Source organism: Rana temporaria, chromosome 11 (assembly GCF_905171775.1).
Source record: "Rana temporaria chromosome 11, aRanTem1.1, whole genome shotgun sequence".
Taxonomy (NCBI): domain Eukaryota; kingdom Metazoa; phylum Chordata; class Amphibia; order Anura; family Ranidae; genus Rana; species Rana temporaria.
In genome coordinates this window covers 143,741,251-143,764,104 of record NC_053499.1, presented here as the reverse complement: position 1 = coordinate 143,764,104, position 22,854 = coordinate 143,741,251, and the positions used below count along the sequence as shown (strand labels likewise).

The window sequence follows — 22,854 nt, the reverse complement described above, 5'->3', positions numbered from 1 at the left end:
CCCAAAAAACTCATTAATATCAAAGCTGAATATTTTTGGAAGTAGTTTTTAGTTTGTTTTTAGTTTTAGCTATTTTAGGGGGATATCTGTGTGTGCAGGTGACTATTACTGTGCAGAATTATTAGGCAACTTAACAAAAAAAATATATATACCCATTTCAATTATTTATTTTTACCAGTGAAACCAATATAACATCTCAACATTCACAAATATACATTTATGACATTCAAAAACAAAACAAAAACAAATCAGTAAAAAATATAGCCACCTTTCTTTGCAAGGACACTCAAAAGCCTGACATCCATGGATTCTGTCAGTGTTTTGATCTGTTCACCATCAACATTGCGTGCAGCAGCAACCACAGCCTCCCAGACACTGTTCAGAGAGGTGTACTGTTTTCCCTCCTTGTAAATCTCACATTTGATGATGGACCACAGGTTCTCAATGGGGTTCAGATCAGGTGAACAAGGAGGCCATGTCATTACTTTTTCTTCTTTTATACCCTTTCTTGCCAGCCACGCTGTGGAGTACTTGGACGCGTGTGATGGAGCATTGTCCTGCATGAAAATCATGTTTTTCTTGAAGGATGCAGACTTCTTCCTGTACCACTGCTTGAAGAAGGTGTCTTCCAGAAACTGGCAGTAGGACTGGGAGTTGAGCTTGACTCCATCCTCAACCCAAAAAGGCCCCACAAGCTCATCTTTGATGATACCAGCCCAAACCAGTACTCCACCTCCACCTTGCTGGCGTCTGAGTCGGACTGGAGCTCTCTGCCCTTTACCAATCCAGCCACGGGCCCATCCACCTGGCCCATCAAGACTCACTCTCATTTCAGCAGTCCATAAAACCTTAGAAAAATCAGTCTTGAGATATTTCTTGGCCCAGTCTTGATGTTTCAGCTTGTGTGTCTTGTTCAGTGGTGGTCGTCTTTCAGCCTTTCTTACCTTGGCCATGTCTCTGAGTATTGCACACCTTGTGCTTTTGGGCACTCCAGTGATGTTGCAGCTCTGAAATATGGCCAAACTGGTGGCAAGTGGCATCTTGGCAGCTGCACGCTTGACTTTTCTCAGTTAATGGGCAGTTATTTTGCACCTTGGTTTTTCCACACGCTTCTTGCGACCCTGTTGACTATTTTGAATGAAACGCTTGATTGTTCGATGATCACGCTTCAGAAGCTTTGCAATTTTAAGAGTGCTGCATCCCTCTGCAAGATATCTCACTATTTTTGACTTTTCTGAGCCTGTCAAGTCCTTCTCTTGACCCATTTTGCCAAAGGAAAGGAAGTTGCCTAATAATTATGCACACCTGATATAGGGTGTTGATGTCATTAGACCACACCCCTCCTCATTACAGAGATGTACATCACCTAATATGCTTAATTGGTAGTAGGCTTTCGAGCCTATACAGCTTGGAGTAAGACAACATGCATAAAGAGGATGATGTGGTCAAAATACTCATTTGCCTAATAATTCTGCACTCCCTGTAGATATATTTTATGTGATAGACCAACACAAAGTGGCACATAATTGTGGAATGAAAATGATAAATGATTTTCAATATTTGTATGGCGCCCCCCGGAGTCAATACTTTGTAGAACCGCCTTTCTCTGCAATTACAGCTACAAGTCTTTTTGGGGATGTCTCTGCCAGCTTTGCCCATCTAGAGAGGGACATTTCTGCCCATTCTTCTTTGCAAAATATCTCAAGTTCTGTCAGATTGGATGGAGAGCGTCTGTGAGCAGCAATTTTCAAGTCTTGCCACAGATTCTCAATGTGATTTAGGTTTTGACTGTGACTGGGCCATTCTAACACATGAATATGCTTTGATCTAAACCATTCCATTGTAGCTCTGGCTGTATGTTTAGGGTTGTTGTCCTGCTGGAAGGTGAACCTCCACCCCAGTCTCGAGTCTTTTGTAGACTCCAACAGGTTTTCTTCTAAGATTGTCCTGTATTTGTCTCCATCCATCTTCCCATCAACTCTGACCAGCTTCCCTGTCCCTACTGAAGAAAAGCATCCCCACAACATGATGCTGTCACCACCATGTTTCACAGTGTGGATGGCGTGTTCAGGGTGATGTGCAGTGTTAGTTTTCCACCACACATAGCGTTTTGCTTTTAGGCCAAAAAGTACAATTTTGGTCTCATCTGACCAGAGCCCCTTCTTCTACATCTTTGCTGTGTCCCCCACATGACTTCTCACAAACTGCAAATGGGACTTATGTCTTTCTTTCAACAATGGCTTTCTTCTTGCCACTCTTCCATAAAGGGCAGATTTGTGGAGAACACGACTAATAGTTGTCCTGTGGACAGATTCTCCCACCTGAGCTGTGGATCTCTGCAGCTCCTCCAGAGATGCCATGGGCCTCTTGGCTCTTCTCTGATTAATGTTCTCCTTGCCCGGCTGGTCAGTTTAGGTGGACTGCCAGGTCTTGGTAGGTTTGCAGTTTTGCCATACTCCCATTTTCAGATGATGGATTGAACAGAGCTCTGTGAGATACTCAAAGCTTGGGATATTTTTTTTATAACCTAACCCTGCTTTATACTTCTCCACATCTTTATCCCTGACCTGTCTGGTGTGTTCCTTGGCCTTCATGATACTGTTTGTTCCCTAAGGTTCTCTAACAAACCTCTGAGGGCTTCATAGAACAGCTGTATTTATACTGAGATTTCTTTCCACGCAGGTGGACTCTATTTACTAATTGGGTGACTTTTGAAGGCATTTGGTTCCACTAGATTTCAGTTGGGGGGTATCAGAGTAAAGGGGGCTGAATACAAATGCACACCACACTTTTTAGATATTTGTAAAAAAAAATTGAAAACCATTTATCATTTTGCTTCCAATTCACAATTATGTGCCATTTTGTGTTGGTCTATCATGTAAAATCCCAATAAGATACATTTGCGTTTTTAGTTGTAACATGACAATACTTGGAAAATTTCAAGGGGTATGAATACTTTTTTCAAGGCACTGTAGGTATCTGTCTGTAATCTGTGCATCATCCATTCTCCAATAATTCGGGGTTGTGACTAGGGTTGCCACCTGTACGGTTTCCCCCCGGACAGTCCGGTTTTTGAATGATGTGTTCGGGTTTACTACTGCACCAGACCCGGACACATCTTTCTCATGGACTGCACCGGGAGTGACGAGTCTTCCCTCAGCTGAACCAAGCTGCTGTCAGTGTCAGGCAGAGTAGAGTGTCAGTGTATCAAAACTCCTCCCCTCCTTCTCCGTTCTGTACACACACGTGGAGGAGGAGGAGGACGCTCTGATCTCAGGTCTGCACAAAGTTTTTATTATGTTCTGTAGATGGAGGAGGGAGGGGGAGAGAGTGTCTGGTAAAGAGGACAAGGTAGAAAATATGAGTGATCCAGGGGTTAGGAGGACATGTGCTGGGGGGGGGGGGGGGTGGGGTCTTTGGCAGGGGGGAGGCAAGGCTAGAAGTGTGGATTAGATTTAAAATCTGGCAACCTCTCTCTTTCTTCCCAAACACCCCTCCAGCACATATCCTACCCCCTACCCATCCCCCTTGCACTGGCCCTCTTCTCTCACAAAGCACCCCCCCAGCACATATCTGACCCCTGAAGCACCCCCGGCACAGTGGCGCTGTATATGATGGGCACAGAGGCTTCATATGATGGTGGGCACAGTGGCTTCATATAATGGTGGGCACAGTGGCTGCATATGATTGGCACAGTGGCTGCATATGATGGTGGGCACAGTGGCTGCATATGATGGTGGGCACAGTGGCTGCATATGATGGTGGGCACAGTGGCTGCATATGATGGTGGGCACAGTGGCTGCATATGATGGTGGGCACAGTGGCTGCATATGATGGTGGGCACATTGGCTGCATATGATGGGCACATTGGCTGCATATGATGGGCACAGTGGCTGCAATTGATGTTTTTTTACAGAATCCGTTTGATTGCGCCCACCCCCCCCCAAAAAAATATTTGCGCACTCGCCGCCACTGCCCCACGGCACATACCTATCTCTCCCCACCCCCCTGCTAGCACTAGCCCTCTCCCCAGGACATATCTGACCCCTGCATTCTGTGCAGAACACTCACAATTCATCCACACACTATTTGCTGCGACGAGCTATGCACCACATTACTACTCTTTTAGGCCACCAAAAGTGTCCCAGGTCTTTTACAACTTGTAGCGTATACCCCCCCCCCCCAAAAAAAAAATGCCGCCGCTAAAGTGTTTGGGTTTGGCTTGAAGAAAAGGTGGCAAAAAAAAAGATTGAAACCAAAAATGTAACTTTGCTGGATTGTTCTGGTTTAAGGCCGACTGTACCTGTTGTGTGTGTGTGTGTGTGTGTGTGTGTGTGGTTGTCCTTTTCATGTTCATACGGCTGGTGCTGAGTCATCTTTGTACATCTCTACAGCTGTGGCAGGTGATGTCTACACCTGAGGGGACAATTGTCTTGGGGGAATGTCAGTCACTGTGTGCTGAAATGTTGCTGCTTTGAAGATGTTGGGGAATGTTTACCAGCTAACGGTTGTCATCTTGGAGCTCAACTGTCCAGGCCCATCATAAAGGATGGACAGCAAGAGTCATCCTCCTTTCTTTCTTTCTTTCTTTCTTTCTTTCTTTCTTTCTTTCTTTCTTTCTTTCTTTCTTTCTTTCTTTCTTTCTTTCTTTCTTTCTTTCTTTCTTTCTTCCTTCCTTCCTTCCTTCCTTCCTTCCTTCCTTCCTTCCTTCCTTCCTTCCTTCCTTCCTTCCTTTCCTCCTCCTCTTTCCTCCCTCCCTCTTTCCTTTCCTTTCCTTTCCTTTTCCTCCTTTCCTTTTCCTCCTTTCCTTTTCCTCCTTTCCTTTTCCTCCTTTCCTTTTCCTCCTTTCCTTTTCCTCCTTTCCTTTTCCTCCTTTCCTTTTCCTCCTTTCCTTTTCCTCCTTTCCTTTTCCTCCTTTCCTTTTCCTCCTTTCCTTTCCTTTTCCTCCTTTCCTTTCCTTTTCCTCCTTTCCTTTCCTTTTCCTCCTTTCCTTTCCTTTTCCTCCTTTCCTTTCCTTTTCCTCCTTTCCTTTACTTTCCTCCTTTCCTTTACTTTCCTTTTCCTCCTTTCCTTTTCCTCCTTTCCTTTTCCTCCTTTCCTTTTCCTCCTTTCCTTTCCTTTCCTTTTTCTCCTTTCCTTTCCTTTTCCTCCTTTCCTTTCCTTTCCTTTCCTTTTCCTCCTTTCCTTTCCTTTCCTTTTTCTCCTTTCCTTTCCTTTTCCTCCTTTCCTTTCCTTTCCTTTTCCTCCTTTCCTTTCCTTTCCTTTCCTCCTTTCCTTCCTATTCCTTCTTTCCATCCCTCCCTCCCTCCCTCTCCTCTTCCTTCTTTCCCTCCCTCCCTCCCTCTCCTCTTCCTTCTTTCCCTCCCTCCCTCCCTCCCTCTCCTCTTCTTTCCTTCCCTCCCTCCCTCTCCTCTTCCTTCTTTCTTTCCTCCTTTCCTTCCTTCCTTCTTTCTTTCCTTCCTTCCTTCCTTCCTCCTTTCCTTCCTTCCTCTTCCTTCTTTCCTTCCTTCCTCTTCCTTCTTTCCCTCCCTCCCTCTCTTCCTTCCTTCCTTTCTTTCTTCCCTCTCCTCTTCCCTCTCCTCTTCCCTTTCCTCTTCCCTTTCCTCTTCCCTTTCCCTTTCCTCTTCCAGAAGATCTGACATGTCATATGGCAGAATGTGGGATTGCCTTGTTTACATAGGCAGTTCCCCGTTTCTGCCTCTGTACACCGATATCGCGGGTCGCCGGTGGACATAGAGTCTGCCGGGCACGCTCGCACACGCTATTTCCTATGCAAAGACCAACATACACCTACGGCGGTTCGCACAGGAGAGCCGACCTGCTGCAGTATAATGACGGCGGCTGGTTGGCAAGCGGTTAAATGATGATCAATTAATGTGCCAAGAAAATATCCCCCAGACCATTACACCACCAACAACCTGAACCGTTGATACAAGACAGGATGGATCCAGGTTTGACTTTTAATAAACAGACACTTACCTGCTCCACGGTCCAGCGACACGGCCCCCCACAGCTCCACACCCCCCCCCCCCCTCCAGCCGACGCCTCCATTCATAGTGTGGGCACCCGGCCGTGACAGCTTTCGGCTTCACGGCCCAGCACTCGCTGCGAAAGAGCGAGTCGCGCTGCACTCTATGAATGGACAGGCGATCTCCTGGGACCTGTCACGTGTCCCAGGAGATCGCCTAAAGGGAGGGGCAAGAGGAGGAGTTGCCTAGGCAGTCTCCGGGTGGAAGTGGGACAGGAAGTCTCACTCCTACCAAAGCCCCCCACTCCCCCCCCCCCCCAAAATAAAAATTACATGCCAAAAGTGGCATGTAAGGGGGCTTGGAGTGCTTAAAGCGGAAGTTCCACTCTTGGTGGAACTCCGCTTTAAAAAGGCAGAGGAGTATGCCCGTGCTGTATGAGAATCCACATAGCCCCACTTGCAAGATGAGAACCTGTCTGAAAAAGAGCAGTGCACTGGCATGACTTGGCCCGTCATTGGAGGTTTTATGTATCTGTGGGGCTGAATTAGGGGGGAAAAAATCAAGTTATTCTGATTTTACTTTCTCTCTCACCCCACACAGTCGGCTATAAGTTGTCTCTCTATAATATACTACATGTGTGGCCCTTCCCAGGGCCAGCCTCAGGCCTTTTAGGCGCCCTGTGCCATGTGAAAATTGACAGTGCCCCTCCCAGTGACTACATCCCTCTATATATATATATATATATTTTAGTGAGAAACTTCAATTCTGGGGAAAGCAGCAGCTGAGAGCTATTATGAAATATCTTCCATTAAGATTCAGTGACTAAGTGCACAACATAACAAATGGCTATTACTTCAGAATAACAAAAGGTATGCAATCTGACTGCAAGAAAGTAAAAAAAAAATCACCTGCAATGTACATAGTTAAGTGTAGTGTACTGTGCTTACCTTTTGTATGAATTTCAGGATTAGCTGTCTGGAATGGAGGCCTGTAATGCTGCATAGTGGTGTGAGGAGGCCTGTAATACTCCATAGTGCTCTGGAGGGTGGTGTGAGGAGGCCTGTAATACTCCATAGTGCTCTGGAGGGTGGTGTGAGGAGGCCTGTAATACTCCATAGTGCTCTGAAGGGTGGTGTGAGGAGGCCTGTAATACTCCATAGTGCTCTGGAGGGTGGTGTGAGGAGGCCTGTAATGCTCCATAGTGCTCTGGGTGGTGGTCAGAGGGTCAGATGAGGCCTGTAATGCTGCATAGTGCTCTGGACGGTGGTCTAAGAAGGCCTGTAATGCTGCATAGTGCTCTGGGCGGTGGTGTGAGGAGGCCTGTGCTGCATAGTGCTCTGAGCGGTGGTGTAAGGAGGCCTGTAATGCTGCATAGTGCTCTGGTCGGTGGTCTGAGGAGGCCTGTGCTGCATAGTGCTCTGGAGGGTGGTGTGAGGAGGCCTGTAATGCTCCATAGTGCTCTGGAGGGTGGTGTGAGGAGGCCTGTAATGCTCCATAGTGCTCTGGATGGTTGTCTGAGGAGGCCTGTAATGCTGCATAGTGCTCTGGAGGGTGGTGTGAGGAGGCCTGTAATGCTCCATAGTGCTCTGGATGGTTGTCTGAGGAGGCCTGTAATGCTGCATAGTGCTCTGGAGGGTGGTGTGAGGAGGCTTGTAATGCTCCATAGTGCTCTGGACGGCGAGGAGGCCTAAAATGCTGCATAGTGCTCTGGACGGTGGTGTGAGGAGGCCTGTAATGCTGCATAGTGCTCTGAGGAGGCCTGTAATGCTGCATAGTGCTCTGGATGGTGGTGTGAGGAGGCCTGTAATGCTGCATAGTGCTCTGGGTGGTGGTCTGAGGAGGCCTGTAATGCTGCATAGTGCTCTGGACGGTGATCTGAGGAGGCCTGTAATGCTGCATAGTGCTCTGGATGGTGCTCTGAGGAGGCCTGTAATGCTGCATAGTGCTCTGAGGAGGCCTGTAATGCTGCATAGTGCCCTGGATTAGTGGTGGCATGTCCATTAGGGGTGCCACCCCCTCTCTCCACGCCACCCCCTATATGAATAATGGATAGGATCATGCATAGCATGAATCTATCCATGGCCGCCGCAACCACCCCCAATTCAGGTGTCCAGCCCCTTTTCAGGACACTGGGCGCCTGAATTAAAGCGGCGGGGCTGTTTTTTTATATATTTATTTTGAAGCACCTGATTAGAGCTCTAATAGGCTTCAAAATAGGGTGGACTCAGAGTGCATGGGGGGGGGGGTTATTTAATAATAATGTGTTTGGATGTTGGGTAGCCCCGAAGAAGGGAGCGCACCCTTGAAACGCATAAAAGAGGATGCACGCTTGAGATTGAACATTTGAGCATTTCCTGTACCCAGTTTGTAGAGCAGGCCTCTCCATAGATGGATTTTATAGTACATGTGTTCTCCATACATCTTTTTTTGGTATGCTATCCTTTTATCACAATTCTTCCACTGCACTTTATGTCTGGTCTATGATGAGGTAAAAGGATTTCCTGGAGAGCTGCAAGGTCATCGATATCACTATATGTATTCCAATGGGAACCCTCCAATGATCTCTGGATGGAAGAACTTTACTAGAAGGATTGTATCCTTTCATCACCCCAGAGCTGACTTTGTATCTAATTGTATCCTGTGCAGTGAATGTTTGATTCATATCAGTGATTCAGTGTGTTCATGTCAGTGTCCTATAGATTCTTGTCTGTGTCTCTGTAGATCTATGTTGGTGTTTTTTAGATACATATCCGTGCCTCAGTGGTAGGTTCTCCGTTGGTGGGTGTGTACACTGCAGACATTGGTGGGTACGCACACCGCTTTCATTGGTGGGTGGTAGGCCCACAGCCCTCATTGGGTGGGTACGCACAGACCCGTCATTCAGAGGTGCCTCTACGTTTTTTGAGGCCCTAGGCAAAACTTGACATGGGGCCCCACTCGCACCTTTAATGGGGGACAAATAATTCAAGGACAAGAGCCTCTTCCCCACCACCCTGGCCGATGGTTGTGGGGGTCTGTGGGCAGGGGGTTTATCGGAATCTGGAAGCCCCCTTTAACAAGGCGGCCCCCAGATCCTGCTGTTCAATAACTAAGGGGCCTTAGCGCCACCCGGTGGTGTCACCTGGTGAACCCGCGCCCTTGTGATGTCATTGACTGAGGGCATGCTGGGTCATTGATGTCACAAGGAGTGGTGTCACCGATATTCATTGGTTGTTAGGGACACTGGCGGCCCCGCTCCTGAGTCAGGGCTCCTAACGCTGCCCGAGCACAGCAGCGTTAAGGTCCCCTGTCCCTCAAAACTGGGGTAATGCATTGGTGGGTGGGTACGCACAGAGCCTTCATATACGCACACAGCCTTCATCTACGCACACAACCTTCATTGGTGGGTGGGTACGCACACAGCCTTCATTTACGCACACAGCCTTCATTGGTGGGTGGGTGGGTACGCACACAGCCTTCATGGGTGGGTGGGTACGCACACAGCCTTCATGGGTGGGTGGGTACGCACACAGCCTTCATTGGTGGGTACGCACACAGCCTTCATTGGTGGGTGGGTTGGGTACGCACACAGCCTTCATTGGTGGGTGGGTTGGGTACGCACACAGCCTTCATTGGTGGGTGGGTTGGGTACGCACACAGCCTTCATTGGTGGGTGGGTTGGGTACGCACACAGCCTTCATTGGTGGGTGGGTTGGGTACGCACACAGCCTTCATTGGTGGGTGGGTTGGGTACGCACACAGCCTTCATTGGTGGGTGGGTTGGGTACGCACACAGCCTTCATTGGTGGGTGGGTTGGGTACGCACACAGCCTTCATTGGTGGGTGGGTTGGGTACGCACACAGCCTTCATTGGTGGGTGGGTGGGTACGCACACAGCCTTCATTGGTTGGTGGGTTGTTTACGCACACAGCCTTCATTGGTTGGTGGGTTGTTTACGCACACAGCCTTCATTGGTGGGTGGGTTGTTTACGCACACAGCCTTCATTGGTGGGTGGGTGGGTACGCACACAGCCTTCATTGGTGGGTGGGTGGGTACGCACACAGCCTTCATTGGTGGGTGGGTACGCACACAGCCTTCATTGGTTGGTGGGTTGTTTACGCACACAGCCTTCATTGGTGGGTGGGTGGGTACGCACAGAGCCTTCATTGGTGAGTAGGTACAGCACTAGCGGAGGCCCTCATCACCCCTTGCCCGCTGTAGTTATTGAATAAAGTAAAGCTCTGGTGTTCGGGGACTAGGAGTTTCTGTAGCGGATTTTGCGAATATCATAATGTATAAAAAATTCTCAACAAATCTCCTTTCTTGCCGCAGGCGGACGACCAGTGTGAGCTGAAGTCGGTGGAACATGGCGATGATGTTGTACCGTTGACAGCGAAGGAAGCGAGCCGTCTGAGCGAGGAGGAAGTGATCAAATATTTACATGTGAGTCTCTCTTCAGTTTTATTTGTTAATCCGGCAATCAGCCATATTCATTATAACCCGCAATCATGATGAGGCGCGTCGCTGAAGGCGGATTTTTTGTATTCAATTGTCAGAAGAAAGTCGTCTGTAAAAAAAAAAAATGTGACCATAGAGGGGTGTGGAGGGATTTCAGATACCTAAATATATAAAACGCAATGCAGAATACCAGCGGTTACAGAGAACTACAAATCCCAGCAATAATACATTATACAGGCTGATTAATATATTATTGCAGGGATTTTTTTTTTTTAAACAGGAAACTGTAAAACAGGTCCCCCTTACCTGTTTTGAAGCCTTGTAAGTCACGGCGGCGGCTCAGCGGGCATGTGTCCGGCCTGTGTGGTGAGCGCGGCGTGGTCTGAACTTGTCCTTCAGATGCCGCCCGCAGCGGCAGCCCACACACACTGCTGCCCCCCAGGACAAATCAACCCGCCTCCATTAGTACAGACCCCCCCATAAACCACCCCCCACAGGACAAACCACACCCCCCCTCCATTAGTAGAGACCTCCCCCCACAATTGGTACAGACCCCCCCACAAAGCACTCTCACCCCCCCTCCATTAGTACAGAGGCCACCATAAACCACCCCCCAGGACAAATCCCACCCGGGCGGCAGCTGGAGAGGAGAGGGCAGTGTGCAGCTGCGCCGCCTGGGTGGAGAACATGACGATCGTGAGGAGGACTCAAGGAAATACCGCGGCGGTGGAGAGCGAGGCTTCAAACAAGGAGAGGAGAAGGGAGCAGAGCACTCTGGCGCTTGAGCGCCTCCACCCCTGTGGCGCCTGGGTGAACTGCACCCCGCGCGGCGCACTCCCTGCTTGATTGCGATCGGGCGGCCTCGCTCGGCTGATTTCCCGCCCTGGCCGGCGCTGGCGCCGTAAGGCAAGTGCCAATGTTGCCTTGCGCTAGCGCCGGCCCTGCATGCACCACAGTCTTTAGTTTGGCACCAATTAATGCACATCAGACTTCAGATCAACACCAAGTCCTCTACCTTTATGAACACAGGGTCCCGGTGCAGGTGTACGGTCCGGCCTAACCTGCATAGAACACCTACACCCTCACCCTCACCCTCAGGCATCAGAGAGGAGGGTGGGCGAGGCTTTAAAAAAATCATATCCTCGTGATCTGTCAGTTGCAGCCAATTATTATTTTTATTATTATACAGGTTTTATATAGTGCCAACAGCTTGCGCAGCGCTTAACAAAATAAAGGCAGATATTACAGTTGCATTACAATTTGGTACAAGAGGAATCGGAGGGCTCTGCTCATTAGAGCTTACAATCTAAAAATGGCAGCGGGTGGCAGTGCAAGAGGCATTGTGTACCCGCCAGGTTCATGTATGGGATGGGGTTTGCCGACACCTGTTAGAACTGATAACTGTATCACCAGCCCGTCCTCTGCCCTCTCATCCTGACGCTCTCTCCATTTACAGGCGGACGTGAACACTGGACTGTCTGAGTGCGCAGTTCTCCAGCGGCGGGTGAAGCATGGCTGGAATGAATTTCAAGTGGACAGCGCCGATCCCGTGTGGAAGAAATACCTGGGACAGGTAAGATATGAGAAGGACATTGATCTGGTTATGTCATTCAGATGGTCTTTCACTGTACTTGTTGGCAGGACTGCAGCCTCTGTTCACATGATTCTGCAGTGTCCCTGCGGAGCCTGGATAATATAAACGCACGTTACAGACTCGTTCAATGACCTCTCTAACTTCAACCAGGAGCCATCTGAATGATTTCACATCCCGGCAGGGTTAAACGGTCGCTCCGTGCAGCCTTTGAAACACTGCGGGCGGTAAACCCGGTGTCAGGGAAATAAAGCGGAGCCCATTACACTCTCCGTGAAGGAAGAGAGGAAACACTTAGCAAGTTTCTGCATCCTCTGGGAGGGGAGAGATGTCTGCATCCACTTCTCTGCACACTTATACACCGTCCCCAGGGCCAACCGTGCAAGCGCCTTCTCTCAGCCAATCACAGGCTGATGTGTGATCATTTCTACACAAGACTTGAATAACGCAGCACAGTAGGGAGGGGCGCCTACACTGCAGCAGCTGCGGAGGGACTACAACTACCAGCAGGGCCTGCCACATGGAGGGAAGGGGCGGCCTCAAGCAACAAAATATTAAATCTGAAGATGAAAAAAAATCTGAGCAGCATTTGATTTTAAAGCGCAACTCAAATCGATAAATCTTAACTCCGACATCCAGGTAGAGGGTCTGATATAATCCATAGCTGACACACTTACCTGGCGCCCACCCTCTTCTGCGGCATCAGGTGGATAGCATGACTCATGCAGGAGCAGAGCTGAGATATCACCTACTGCAAAATAAATGTTTAACAATATTGGTGTGCGACTGTGGGGGGGCATTAGAGTGTAAGCTCCTCTGGTGCAGAGACTGATGTGGCATATGTCAGAGCTATATAAATGTATAATAGTGTGTGTGACTGTGGGGTGACATTAGAGTGCAGTGGCGGCTGGTGCTTAATTTTTTTTTTTTTTTTGGGGTGGGGGGGGGAACATCAATTGCCGCCCCTGTGCCCATCAATTGCCGCCCCTGTGCCCATCAATTGCCGCCCCTGTGCCCATCAATTGCCGCCCCTGTGCCCATCAATTGCCGCCCCTGTGCCCATCAAATTCTGCCAGTGTGCATCCCCCGCCTGCCCGGCACTTACCTGTCTCGGTGGGGAAGCGAGTGATTGGATGCCTGATAGGCTGAAACAACAGGCGCTGTGATTGGACACCTATCAGGTGACGGGTAACAGACCCGAGCACCTGATTGGCTAAGAGGCGGTTCAGTGTTGGGAAAGCGAATATTAATTTGCTTTCCAAACGCAACGCTGAGTGAACTGCGAGCGCCCATTAGATCCTTTGGAATCGGGTGCTTCCAAAAAATACCCCGCCGCTGTAATTCAGGCTTCCAGCACCCAAAAAGGGTCCGGGCACCCAGGGCTGTCTTAATGAGAGGGCACACCTGGGCACATGGGGGGCCCCTGCACTTTCCCCAAAGCAGCTGGTTCTTGAGCCTACGCTGCCCTGAAATTGGAGGTCCCATGATGGCACTGAGAGTGATAGATGCACAGGGGAGGCAGTCTGCCTCCTACCTACTTCATGTCTGTTTACCTGCACTGTCATCGTTGTAGGGGCCCCAGAGCATTTCTTTGCCCAGGGGCCCATGATACTATTAAGACGGCCCTGCGGGCACCTGAATAGGGGGTGTTGGCGGTGACCATAGATTCATGCAATGCATGAATCTATCCATGGTGATAGAGGGGTGACAGGAGAGATGGGGCGGCGCTTCTGCGCCCCTTATGAACGCACCACCACTGTTAGAGTGTAAGCTTCTCTGGACAGAGACTGATGTGACTGGCTCTGTGTTCTCTGTACAGCACTGTGGTATATGTCGGCGCTATAGAAATATATAATAATAATATACAGCTAAAGATTGGCTATTCTGTTTTTGTCTTTTTATCAGTTTACGAATCCGCTCATCCTGTTGTTGCTTGGCTCCGCCCTGGTCAGCGTCATCACAAAGGAGTATGAGGATGCAGTTAGCATCACAGTGGTAAGTTGATGTCGCGGTTTGTGCAGCTTACGCCTGCAGATGAATTTAATCTGAATTAACTCGCCTCCAACCTCCATCAAATCCAGAGCTTCCGGCTTCCTTTGGTGCTTTTCAGTCAGGTCTCTCTATCATCCAGCAAAAATTCTGACCTTCCATTGCTTTAACTAGGACACAGAACAGAGTTTTGGACTATGGATAATCCATCTTGATATAACCCCTGATTTCTTCCTTCTTTTTTTTTTTTTTTTTTCTTTTTTTTTTTTTTGTCCCTCTCCCAATTTCACGGCCCTCCTACAACTTTTACTACAGTTCTTATTTCTGTGCTTTTCTGAAATCTAATATAAGTATGATTTTTTCCCAATATAGCATATGAAATATTACATAAGTGTGTGTGTATATATATATATATATATATATATATATATATATATAATTTGTAGATCTTGCTTATCCTGCAGTGATCCTCGCATCAAACATTATGCCTGCCAACTGATTGTCTGATCCTGAAACTCTTTACTGATTGGGTGGGGCTCCCAATGTGTTTTTGTTAAAGGAACGCTCCACCTATGAGCAGTTCCTGGCCAGCTGGAATCACGTACCAGACATTACACAACAATTTGAACATTCCTTGCTGGGTTCTGGCTCCGCCCCCCCTTGATGGGCTATTAAAATCCCCCTGATGTTTCTCCTGTGATGGGAAGGGATTTCTGCATCGGGGTGAGACTCCCTAGCAGTGGCTAGACTACAAACAGTGTAGACTCCCAGTGATGGTGAACCTTGGCGCCACAGATGTTTTGGAACTACATTTCCCATGATGCTCATGCACTCTGCAGTGTAGCTGAGCATCATGGTGAATGTAGTTCCAAAACACCTGGGGTGCCAATAGGGTTGCCACCTGTCCAGGATTCTCCCGGACAGTTCGGGTTTGGAATTGTGCGTCCAGGTTTCAGACTGCCTGAAACCCGGATACTTTGTTTAGACTGGACTATAACTTCCCAGCAGGGTTGCTGGCTGCAGTTGTGTAAGCGGAGAGTGTCTGTTACACTTTTTCACACTGCCCAGAGCAAGCACTAAAAGTCCCCCCCCCCCCCCCACACACACACACGGGAGAGGAGGGAGGGCTTGATCTGCACCTCTTCAACCCCCCCCCCCACCCACCCATACCCCTCTGTCTCTGCCCACACTCCAATCCCTGGCACTGTGCCTCAGAAAAGGAAAGTTGGGGCCGGAAATTTGAAGTAAAGCAGCCTCAGATACATCTGGATGAGAGGTGCTGACTGCCAATGGGTGAGTGAGCTCACCATCCACCCCTGTCTGTGACTGAAGTCTCTCCCTTCTTTCTCCTGCCTCTCAGCGGGTACACTAAAGTAAATCAGGGTTCTCAGAGTTCCACTTTACACTGGAGGCCACAGTGTTCCCCCTTACATCAGAGTTCTCAGTGTTCTCCCTTAAATCAGGGTTCCCAGAGCATCCCTTGTCTTAGAGTCCCCAGAGTTCTCTATTATGTCAGAGTCTGCAGAGTCCCCCCTTAGAGTGAAAGGGAACTCTGCGAGTTCAGATGTAAAAGGGGAACGCTGTGGATTCTGATGTAAAGGGGGATCTTGTTATTAACTTCATATGATTAGAAATGTTATTTAATAGCAAAATATATGTAGAGTTTATACAATAAAAATTGCCACGCGCCACTTAAGTGTTCGGTTTGACTTGAAGAAAAAGTGGCAACCCTAGGTGCCAAGGTTCGTCATCACTGCTGTAGAGTATAGCGTTTGTCCTCAGATCTTTGTCAGCCAGTCCATTGGCTCCTGAGCTGCTCACATGTACTTTACCGCACATTGTTCTTGGCGGTTCCTGCCGGATCCTTGACCTGTGTTTTGTCTCTTCTCGCTGCAGGCCATTCTCATCGTCGTGACCGTGGCCTTTGTGCAGGTATGTCATGGTACCCAGGGGTGGGGTTGTCTATGGGTAGTATGTATTTCAGTGGTGTGGTGTGTAAAGGTATTCCAATGGGGTGGTATGTGGAGATGTTCGGATGGGGTGGTCTATGGAAATATTCCAATAGAGTGTTATATGAGGATGGTATGTGGAGGCATTTTGGTTTGTGGAGGTATTTCTACAGGGTGGTGTGTAGATGTATTCTGATGGGGTGTTGATGAGGGGGTATTCAATAGATGGAGGTATTTCAGTGGAGTGGTATGTGGAGATATATTGGTATATGAAGGGCATTTTGGTGGGGTGGTATATGTTGGAGATATTTTGGTATATGGGGGTATTGCAATAGGGGGGCATTTGGAGATATTTCGGTGGGAGAGGATGTGGTGGTATTCCAGTGGGGTGTTATATGGTGGTATTCGAATGGAGTGGTCTATGGTCTATTTTGGCATGTAGAGGTATTCCAATGGGGTGGTCTAATATGGAGGTATTTTTGTGGGGCAGGGTGTGGATGTACCCAATGGGCGGGTATATGGAGGGATTTCAGAGGGGTAGGGTATGGAGGTATTTTGGTGGGGCAGGGTGTGGATGTATCGGGGGGGGGGCATATGGAGGTATTTTGGTGGGGCGAGGTATGCAGGTATTTTAGTGTGGTGGGTGTGGCTGTACCCATTGGGGTTGGAGGCATTTCAGAGGGGCAGGGTATGGAGGTATTTTAGTGGGGTGGATGTACCCATTGGGGTTGGAGGCATTTCAGAGGGGCAGGGTATGGAGGCATTTTGGTGGGGCGAGGTATGGAGGTATTTTAGTGGGGTGGGTGTGGATGTACCCGTTGGGGTTGGAGGCATTTCAGAGGGGCAGGGTATGGAGGCATTTTGGTGGGGCGAGGTATGGAGGTATTTTAGTGGGGTGGGTGTGGATGTACCCATTGGGGTTGGAGGCATTTCAGAGGGGCAGAGTATGGAGGCATTTTAGTAAGTGGATGTATTCCAATCAGGTTTTATATGTATTGTAATTTGTGGAGGTATTTTGGCATATAGAGGTATTCTAATAGTATATGGGGTCGTGTGCGGTCACGATGGATGGCTGACGTCCTCGCCCTCATTATACACACAGTGCTAGTCTGACCTTCATACGGGGACGCTGTGTGCACGGCGTGCCGTCATTCCGTCTGTGATTTATCACAAAGCCACCCTGGACCAAGACCAAGAATGTTTGTACTTCATTGTTCAGGTGGAGAGCGGAGAAGTTTCTGTCACCTATTGTCACCTTAAAATAAATAAATAGATGAATACATAGTATACGTTCCTTGTTACTTGTTATATTGTATTATTATGTTGTCCTCTCCTGTCCCTGTAACAGGTCGTCCGTCCTAGAAATAGGGGAACCTCTGTCCTCCTTTCTTTGTACGGAGAAGGATGAAATGGGTTCTTCATATCCCCCTAGTTAAGTGAACGGCACACTGACAAGACTCATTGTGTGGTCTATCGCTGGCACAGTTTTTTCCCAGTAGTGCAGGTGGTCTAGTGAGAGGCACCATGCATGAATCTATCCACTGCATATAGGTGGTGGCAGCACCCGGGTGCCCCTAATAGATGGGCCGCCGCTGGTCAGGACTCTGTGCAGGCCAGTCAAGTTCCCCCGCCCCAAACTCGCTCATCCATGTCTTTATGGACCTTGCTTTGTGCACTGGTCCAAATCATTTGGTAGAGGGGGGGACTATGATGTGGGGTTGTTCCTCAGAGGGTTGGGCTCAGCCCCTTAGTTCCAGTGAAGGGAACTCTTAAAGCGGGAGTTCACCCGAAAAAATGTTTTTAACATTAGATTGATGCTCATTTTGTGAAGGGGAATCGGGTGTTTTTTTTTAAATCGAAGCAGTACTTACCGTTTTAGAGAGAGATCTTCTCCGCCGCTTCCGGGTATGGTCTTCGGGACTGGGCGTTCCTATTTGATTGACAGGCTTCCAACGGTCGCCTCTATCGCGTCACGAGTAGCCGAAAGAAGCCGAATGTCGGTGCGGCTTTATACGGCGCCTGCGCACCGACGTTCGGCTACTTTCGGAAAATTGTGACGCGATGGATGCGACCGTCGGAAGCCTGTCAATCAAATAGGAACGCCCAGTCCCGCAGCCCATACCCGGAAGCGGCGGAGAAGATTGCTCTCTAAAACGGTAAGTACTGCTTCGATTTAAAAAAAAACACCCGATTCCCCTTGACAAAACAAGCCTCAATCCAATGTTAAAAATTTATTTTTGGGTGAACCTCCACTTTAAGGCCTCAGCATACCGAGACATTTTGGACAATTTCATGCTCCCCAATTTTGTGGGAACAGTTTGGAGATGGCCCCTTCCTGTTCCAACATGACTGCACACCAGTGCACAAAGCAAGGTCCATAAAGACATGGATAAGCAAGTTTGAGGTGGAGGAACTTGACTGGCCTGTACAGAGTCCTGACCTCAACCCGATAGAACACCTTTGGAATTTTTAAAGCGTAGACTGCCAGCCAGGTCTTCTCATCCAGCATCAGTGCCTGTCCTCACAAATGCGCTTCTGGAAGAATGGTCAAACATTTCCATAGACACACTCCTAAACCTTGTGGACAGCCTTCCCAGAAGAGTTGAAGCTGTTATAGCTGCAAAGGGCGGGGCCAACTCAATATTGAACCCTACGGAGTAAGACTGGGATGCCACTAAAGTTCATTGGCGTCCCAATACTTTTTTTTTAATATAGTGTATGTTTAGATGGGCAAGATGAAATGTTCCACCTGCTGCATTTACCATCAGTGAGACTAATCGGTGCCCTCTTGTAATGGTTGGAGGAGTGTAAAAAGATCATTGAGGGGATTCAACGTTCCTGTCCTACACCATGCAAGAGGGATAATTAAAAAATGATATCCTGACCCGCTTGTATCTTTTCCAGGAATATCGCTCGGAAAAGTCTCTGGAAGAGTTAAACAAGTTGGTTCCCCCAGAATGCAACTGGTGAGTCCCCGGGTGGTAGCGGCCTATTAAAGGAGACCTCTTTCTACCGGTACTCCCTATGATTGATTGATCCCTGACTGGCATGTCATTGGCCAGGCTGTCTCTGTCTTTTTTCCAAATATTCAGTCCCACAATGCATTGCTTCAACTACTGCATGCTCATTGGTGGCGACATCTTGAAAATAAGCTGGGTGACTCTGGAGAGGGGCATGATTGGTCAAAGTGTGGCTAGGCAAAACCTATTTGTGGAAAACCTTGGGGCAGATCCACAAAAGTATTACGCCGGCGTATCTCTTGATACGCCGCGTAATTTCAAATTTTGCGCGTCGTATCTTTGTTTTGTATCTTCAAAACAAGATACGACGGCATCTCGGCTCAATCCGACAGGCGTACGTCTTAGTACGCCGTCGGATCTAAGCTGCAATTTTTCGGCGGCCGCTATGTGGCGTTTCCGTCAAATTCCGCGTCGAGTATGCAAATTGGATACGGCGATCCACGAACGTACGTCCGGCCTGCGCATTTTTTTTACGTCGTTTGCGTTCAGCTTTTTCCGGCGTATAGTTAAAGCTACTGTAATGAGGCGTACTCAATGTTAAGTATGGCCGTCGTTCCCGCCTCGCATTTAGAATTTTTTAAGTCGTTCGCGAATAGGGATTTGCGTAGAATGACGTCACGGTCGTGAGCATTGGCTTGTTCCGGGTTAATTTCGAGCATGCGCACTGGCATACCCCCACGGACGGCGCACTTAAAAAAAAAAACGCAGTTTACTTTGGGTTACGACGTATTTACATAAAACACGCCCCCATCATAGGGATTTGAATGGCGCGCCATTACGCCGCCAAAGATACACTACGCCGCCGTAACTTACGGCGCGGATTCTTTGTGGATTTGAAAAAAAAAAGTAAGTTACGGCGGCGTAGTGCATCTTGGATACTCTACGCCCGGCGGATAAATACGCCGAGGTACGTGGATCTGCCCCCTTGTCTGCATTTTATAATAGAAAAAAAATGAAAACCAGAACCCCCGACTGACAATGATGAATTTTTACAGCTGGTGAGGAAATGCAGAAAAGGGACAAAAATATGTGAAATGCATTTATCTTCATCAATAGAAATGATCACCTGAAGATTTAACCTAAGGTGGAGTTACCCCTTAAATTAGGAAATAGTGAGCAGAGACCCAAAGTAGCCCATCGGAAATCAATTTGTTTATGGATTGGGGGGCGTGGTCTATTAGGTTATAGGTGGTAACGTGCCTCCTCTCTCCGCAGCATTCGCGATGGCAAGTTGCAGCACCTGCTGGCACGGGAGCTGGTCCCCGGGGATGTGGTCTGTCTTTCGGTCGGCGACCGGGTTCCTGCAGATATCAGACTGACAGAGGTAACGTGTCTCACACATACCACACATACCATGGCGTAGTCCACCAAATCAATGCATCGTTCTTTTTTTTGTATTCAGAACCTTTATTTATGTCAGACGGCTGTATATGAGAGATGAAGGATGATTTTCTTCCAACGCGTTCTGCAAATTTGGATATATATACAGTGTGTAATACAGATATACACACACCATATTATATATATATATCAGGGGCGGACTGACCATTGAGTCACTCGGGCACTGCACAAGGGCCCCATGCCACTAGGGGGCCCCATCAGGGTTGCCATGCTCAGTAAAACAGGGACAGTATGTAAAAATCGATGTTTTTTTTTTCTGTCCCTAATATGTCCAAAACCGACATGCTTTTTATGTGAAAATCCCGAGATTTTAGCTGCCCTGCCTCTTGGCGTGGTGGCCATCTGTAAGCCCAGGGGCCCCATAATCTTCTATTGCCCGGGGGCCCCATGAGTTGTCAGTCCGCCCCTGGTGTGTGTGTGTGTGTATATATGTGTGTGTGTGTGTGTGTGTGTGTATATATATATATATATATATATATATATATATATAATATATTCACACAATGTGTATATATAATGTATGTTGGACACACCTGCATTATCCTTATACACTGTTTAGGCTCCGTTCACATATATGCGAATGTGCGGGGCGGCCACGGTGCGGTTTTAAAAAGACTTCTGTGCATTTTTCAGTTGTGATTTTCAGGTAAAAATTTGCACCTGAACCGTTTAACAAAACCGCACCAGACTCCCACGCTAAAACCACGGCCATATATATGCGAATAGAGCCAAAGAAATAGGTTATCGTACTCGCAAACCAATATAAAGGACTTTTTCATCATAAATATCCGCATGGAGAACCGCCAGAACCTCTGTACGTGCTTCCTGGATGCTGGGAAGATGCCACACGGGTCTGCAAGTGTTGACATGTTTCGAGGACAGTCCCTTCATCAGAGCTGGACTGTTCAGCTCTGATGAAGAGGGGACACCCCTTGAAATATGTCAGAATTTTCAGACTCATGTGGCCTCTTCCCAGCATATAAGAAGCATGTACAGAGGTTCTGGTGGTTCTTCAATGCGGATATTTATGACGAGCAAGTCCTTTTTATTGATGTATTCATGCAGGCCTACAGACAAGACCTCCTTCAAATGCTGGATTCTATCATTCAGTCTCCCCCAACTCGGTGAGATCAGCAGGCATCGAGTGGCGGTCTCTTGGTTCCTAGTTGTGTCACTGTAAAGGAAATTATTCTGTGGACGTTGTGATGTCACAAAAGGTTATGTAGCGGTCAGATCTCTGATAAGGATGTTCTGTGTAAAAAGACCTCTCATTGTTCTCTGTATTATGCCCACCTGGTTATTAGGCGAATTGTGCTCACCTGGTCAGCAGGTTCATTCTGTTCATCTGGTCATTCAGAGTAATATGCTCACCTGGTCACTGGGTGTATCGTGCTCACCTGGTCACTGGGTGTATCGTGCTCACCTGGTCACTGGGTGTATCGTGCTCACCTGGTCACTGGGTGTATCGTGCTCACCTGGTCACTGGGTGTATCGTGCTCACCTGGTCACTGGGTGTATCGTGCTCACCTGGTCACTGGGTGTATCGTGCTCACCTGGTCACTGGGTGTATCGTGCTCACCTGGTCACTGGGTGTATCGTGCTCACCTGGTCACTGGGTGTATTCTTTTCAACTGGTCATTCAGAGTAATATGCTCACCTGGTCACTGGCTGTGTTGTGCTCACCTGATTATTATGTGTTAATTACCCTGCCCAGAGCCAAATTAGCAGATCCAATGAGATTTGTTTCGGGTTGCACTGCCCGTGTCTCAGCCTGGGGTCACCTAATAGCAGTGGGAAAGGCACCGCCGCCCTCCACGTAGCCACTGGTGCGTTTCATATCAATTTTCTTCACATAATATACGGTTTATTTTTAGATGCACAGACATTCTTCGTATAAAGGGGAATTTTTTTTGTTGTGCATGTAGAATTCTCCGTTTTTCTTCTCCACTCTCAGCGGAGGGGGATCTTTTGTTTCAAACTGGCCAGACTGACTTTTCCAGTTTTGAGATATGTATTCCCTTTTCTGAAGTGGCTTTGTGACCGGGATTAGCGAAGGAACGATACCACCCTGGTTACCGAACCCAACTGTGTGAAGGAAGAATTTACCTTTTCAGTAGGGTTTGTCGGAATGCAATTATGTAGCAGAATACATATTTATGTTATGCTGTATATCGGGTGACATTACAACATTGGGCAATTGAAAAGTACAGGTGTAGGTATGCAGGTAAGGTACAAAAGTGTAGCGTGTCAAGATCCTCGAGGGGTAAAAATGACCGCACCAGCCAAGCAGATACTGGCTGGAAAAAGCGCCCAGAGGCGATTCAGTTCGCATGCGTTGCGCTATACAAGTCATTCATTCATTCATTCATATACACTATATTACCAAAAGTATTGGGACGCCTGCCTTTACACACACATGTACTTTAATGGCATCCCAGTCTTAGTCCGTAGGGTTCAATATTGAGTTGGCCCTGCCCTTTGCAGCTAACAGCTTCAA

At 48.1% G+C, this 22,854-nt stretch overlaps 1 protein-coding gene across 2 annotated transcripts in view; it reads left to right on the top strand.

The window, feature by feature from the left end:
* Positions 1-22,854, top strand: part of ATP2C2 (ATPase secretory pathway Ca2+ transporting 2) — a 70,992-nt gene that overhangs the window by 11,719 nt on the left and 36,419 nt on the right. For both annotated transcript variants that reach the window (XM_040329327.1, XM_040329329.1), the window contains exons 2-7: positions 10,282-10,392; positions 11,864-11,980; positions 13,904-13,993; positions 15,884-15,919; positions 18,841-18,902; positions 20,172-20,280. In XM_040329327.1, coding sequence (XP_040185261.1) covers positions 10,282-10,392; positions 11,864-11,980; positions 13,904-13,993; positions 15,884-15,919; positions 18,841-18,902; positions 20,172-20,280 — 525 coding nt within the window. The remainder of the gene's footprint in view (positions 1-10,281; positions 10,393-11,863; positions 11,981-13,903; positions 13,994-15,883; positions 15,920-18,840; positions 18,903-20,171; positions 20,281-22,854) is intronic.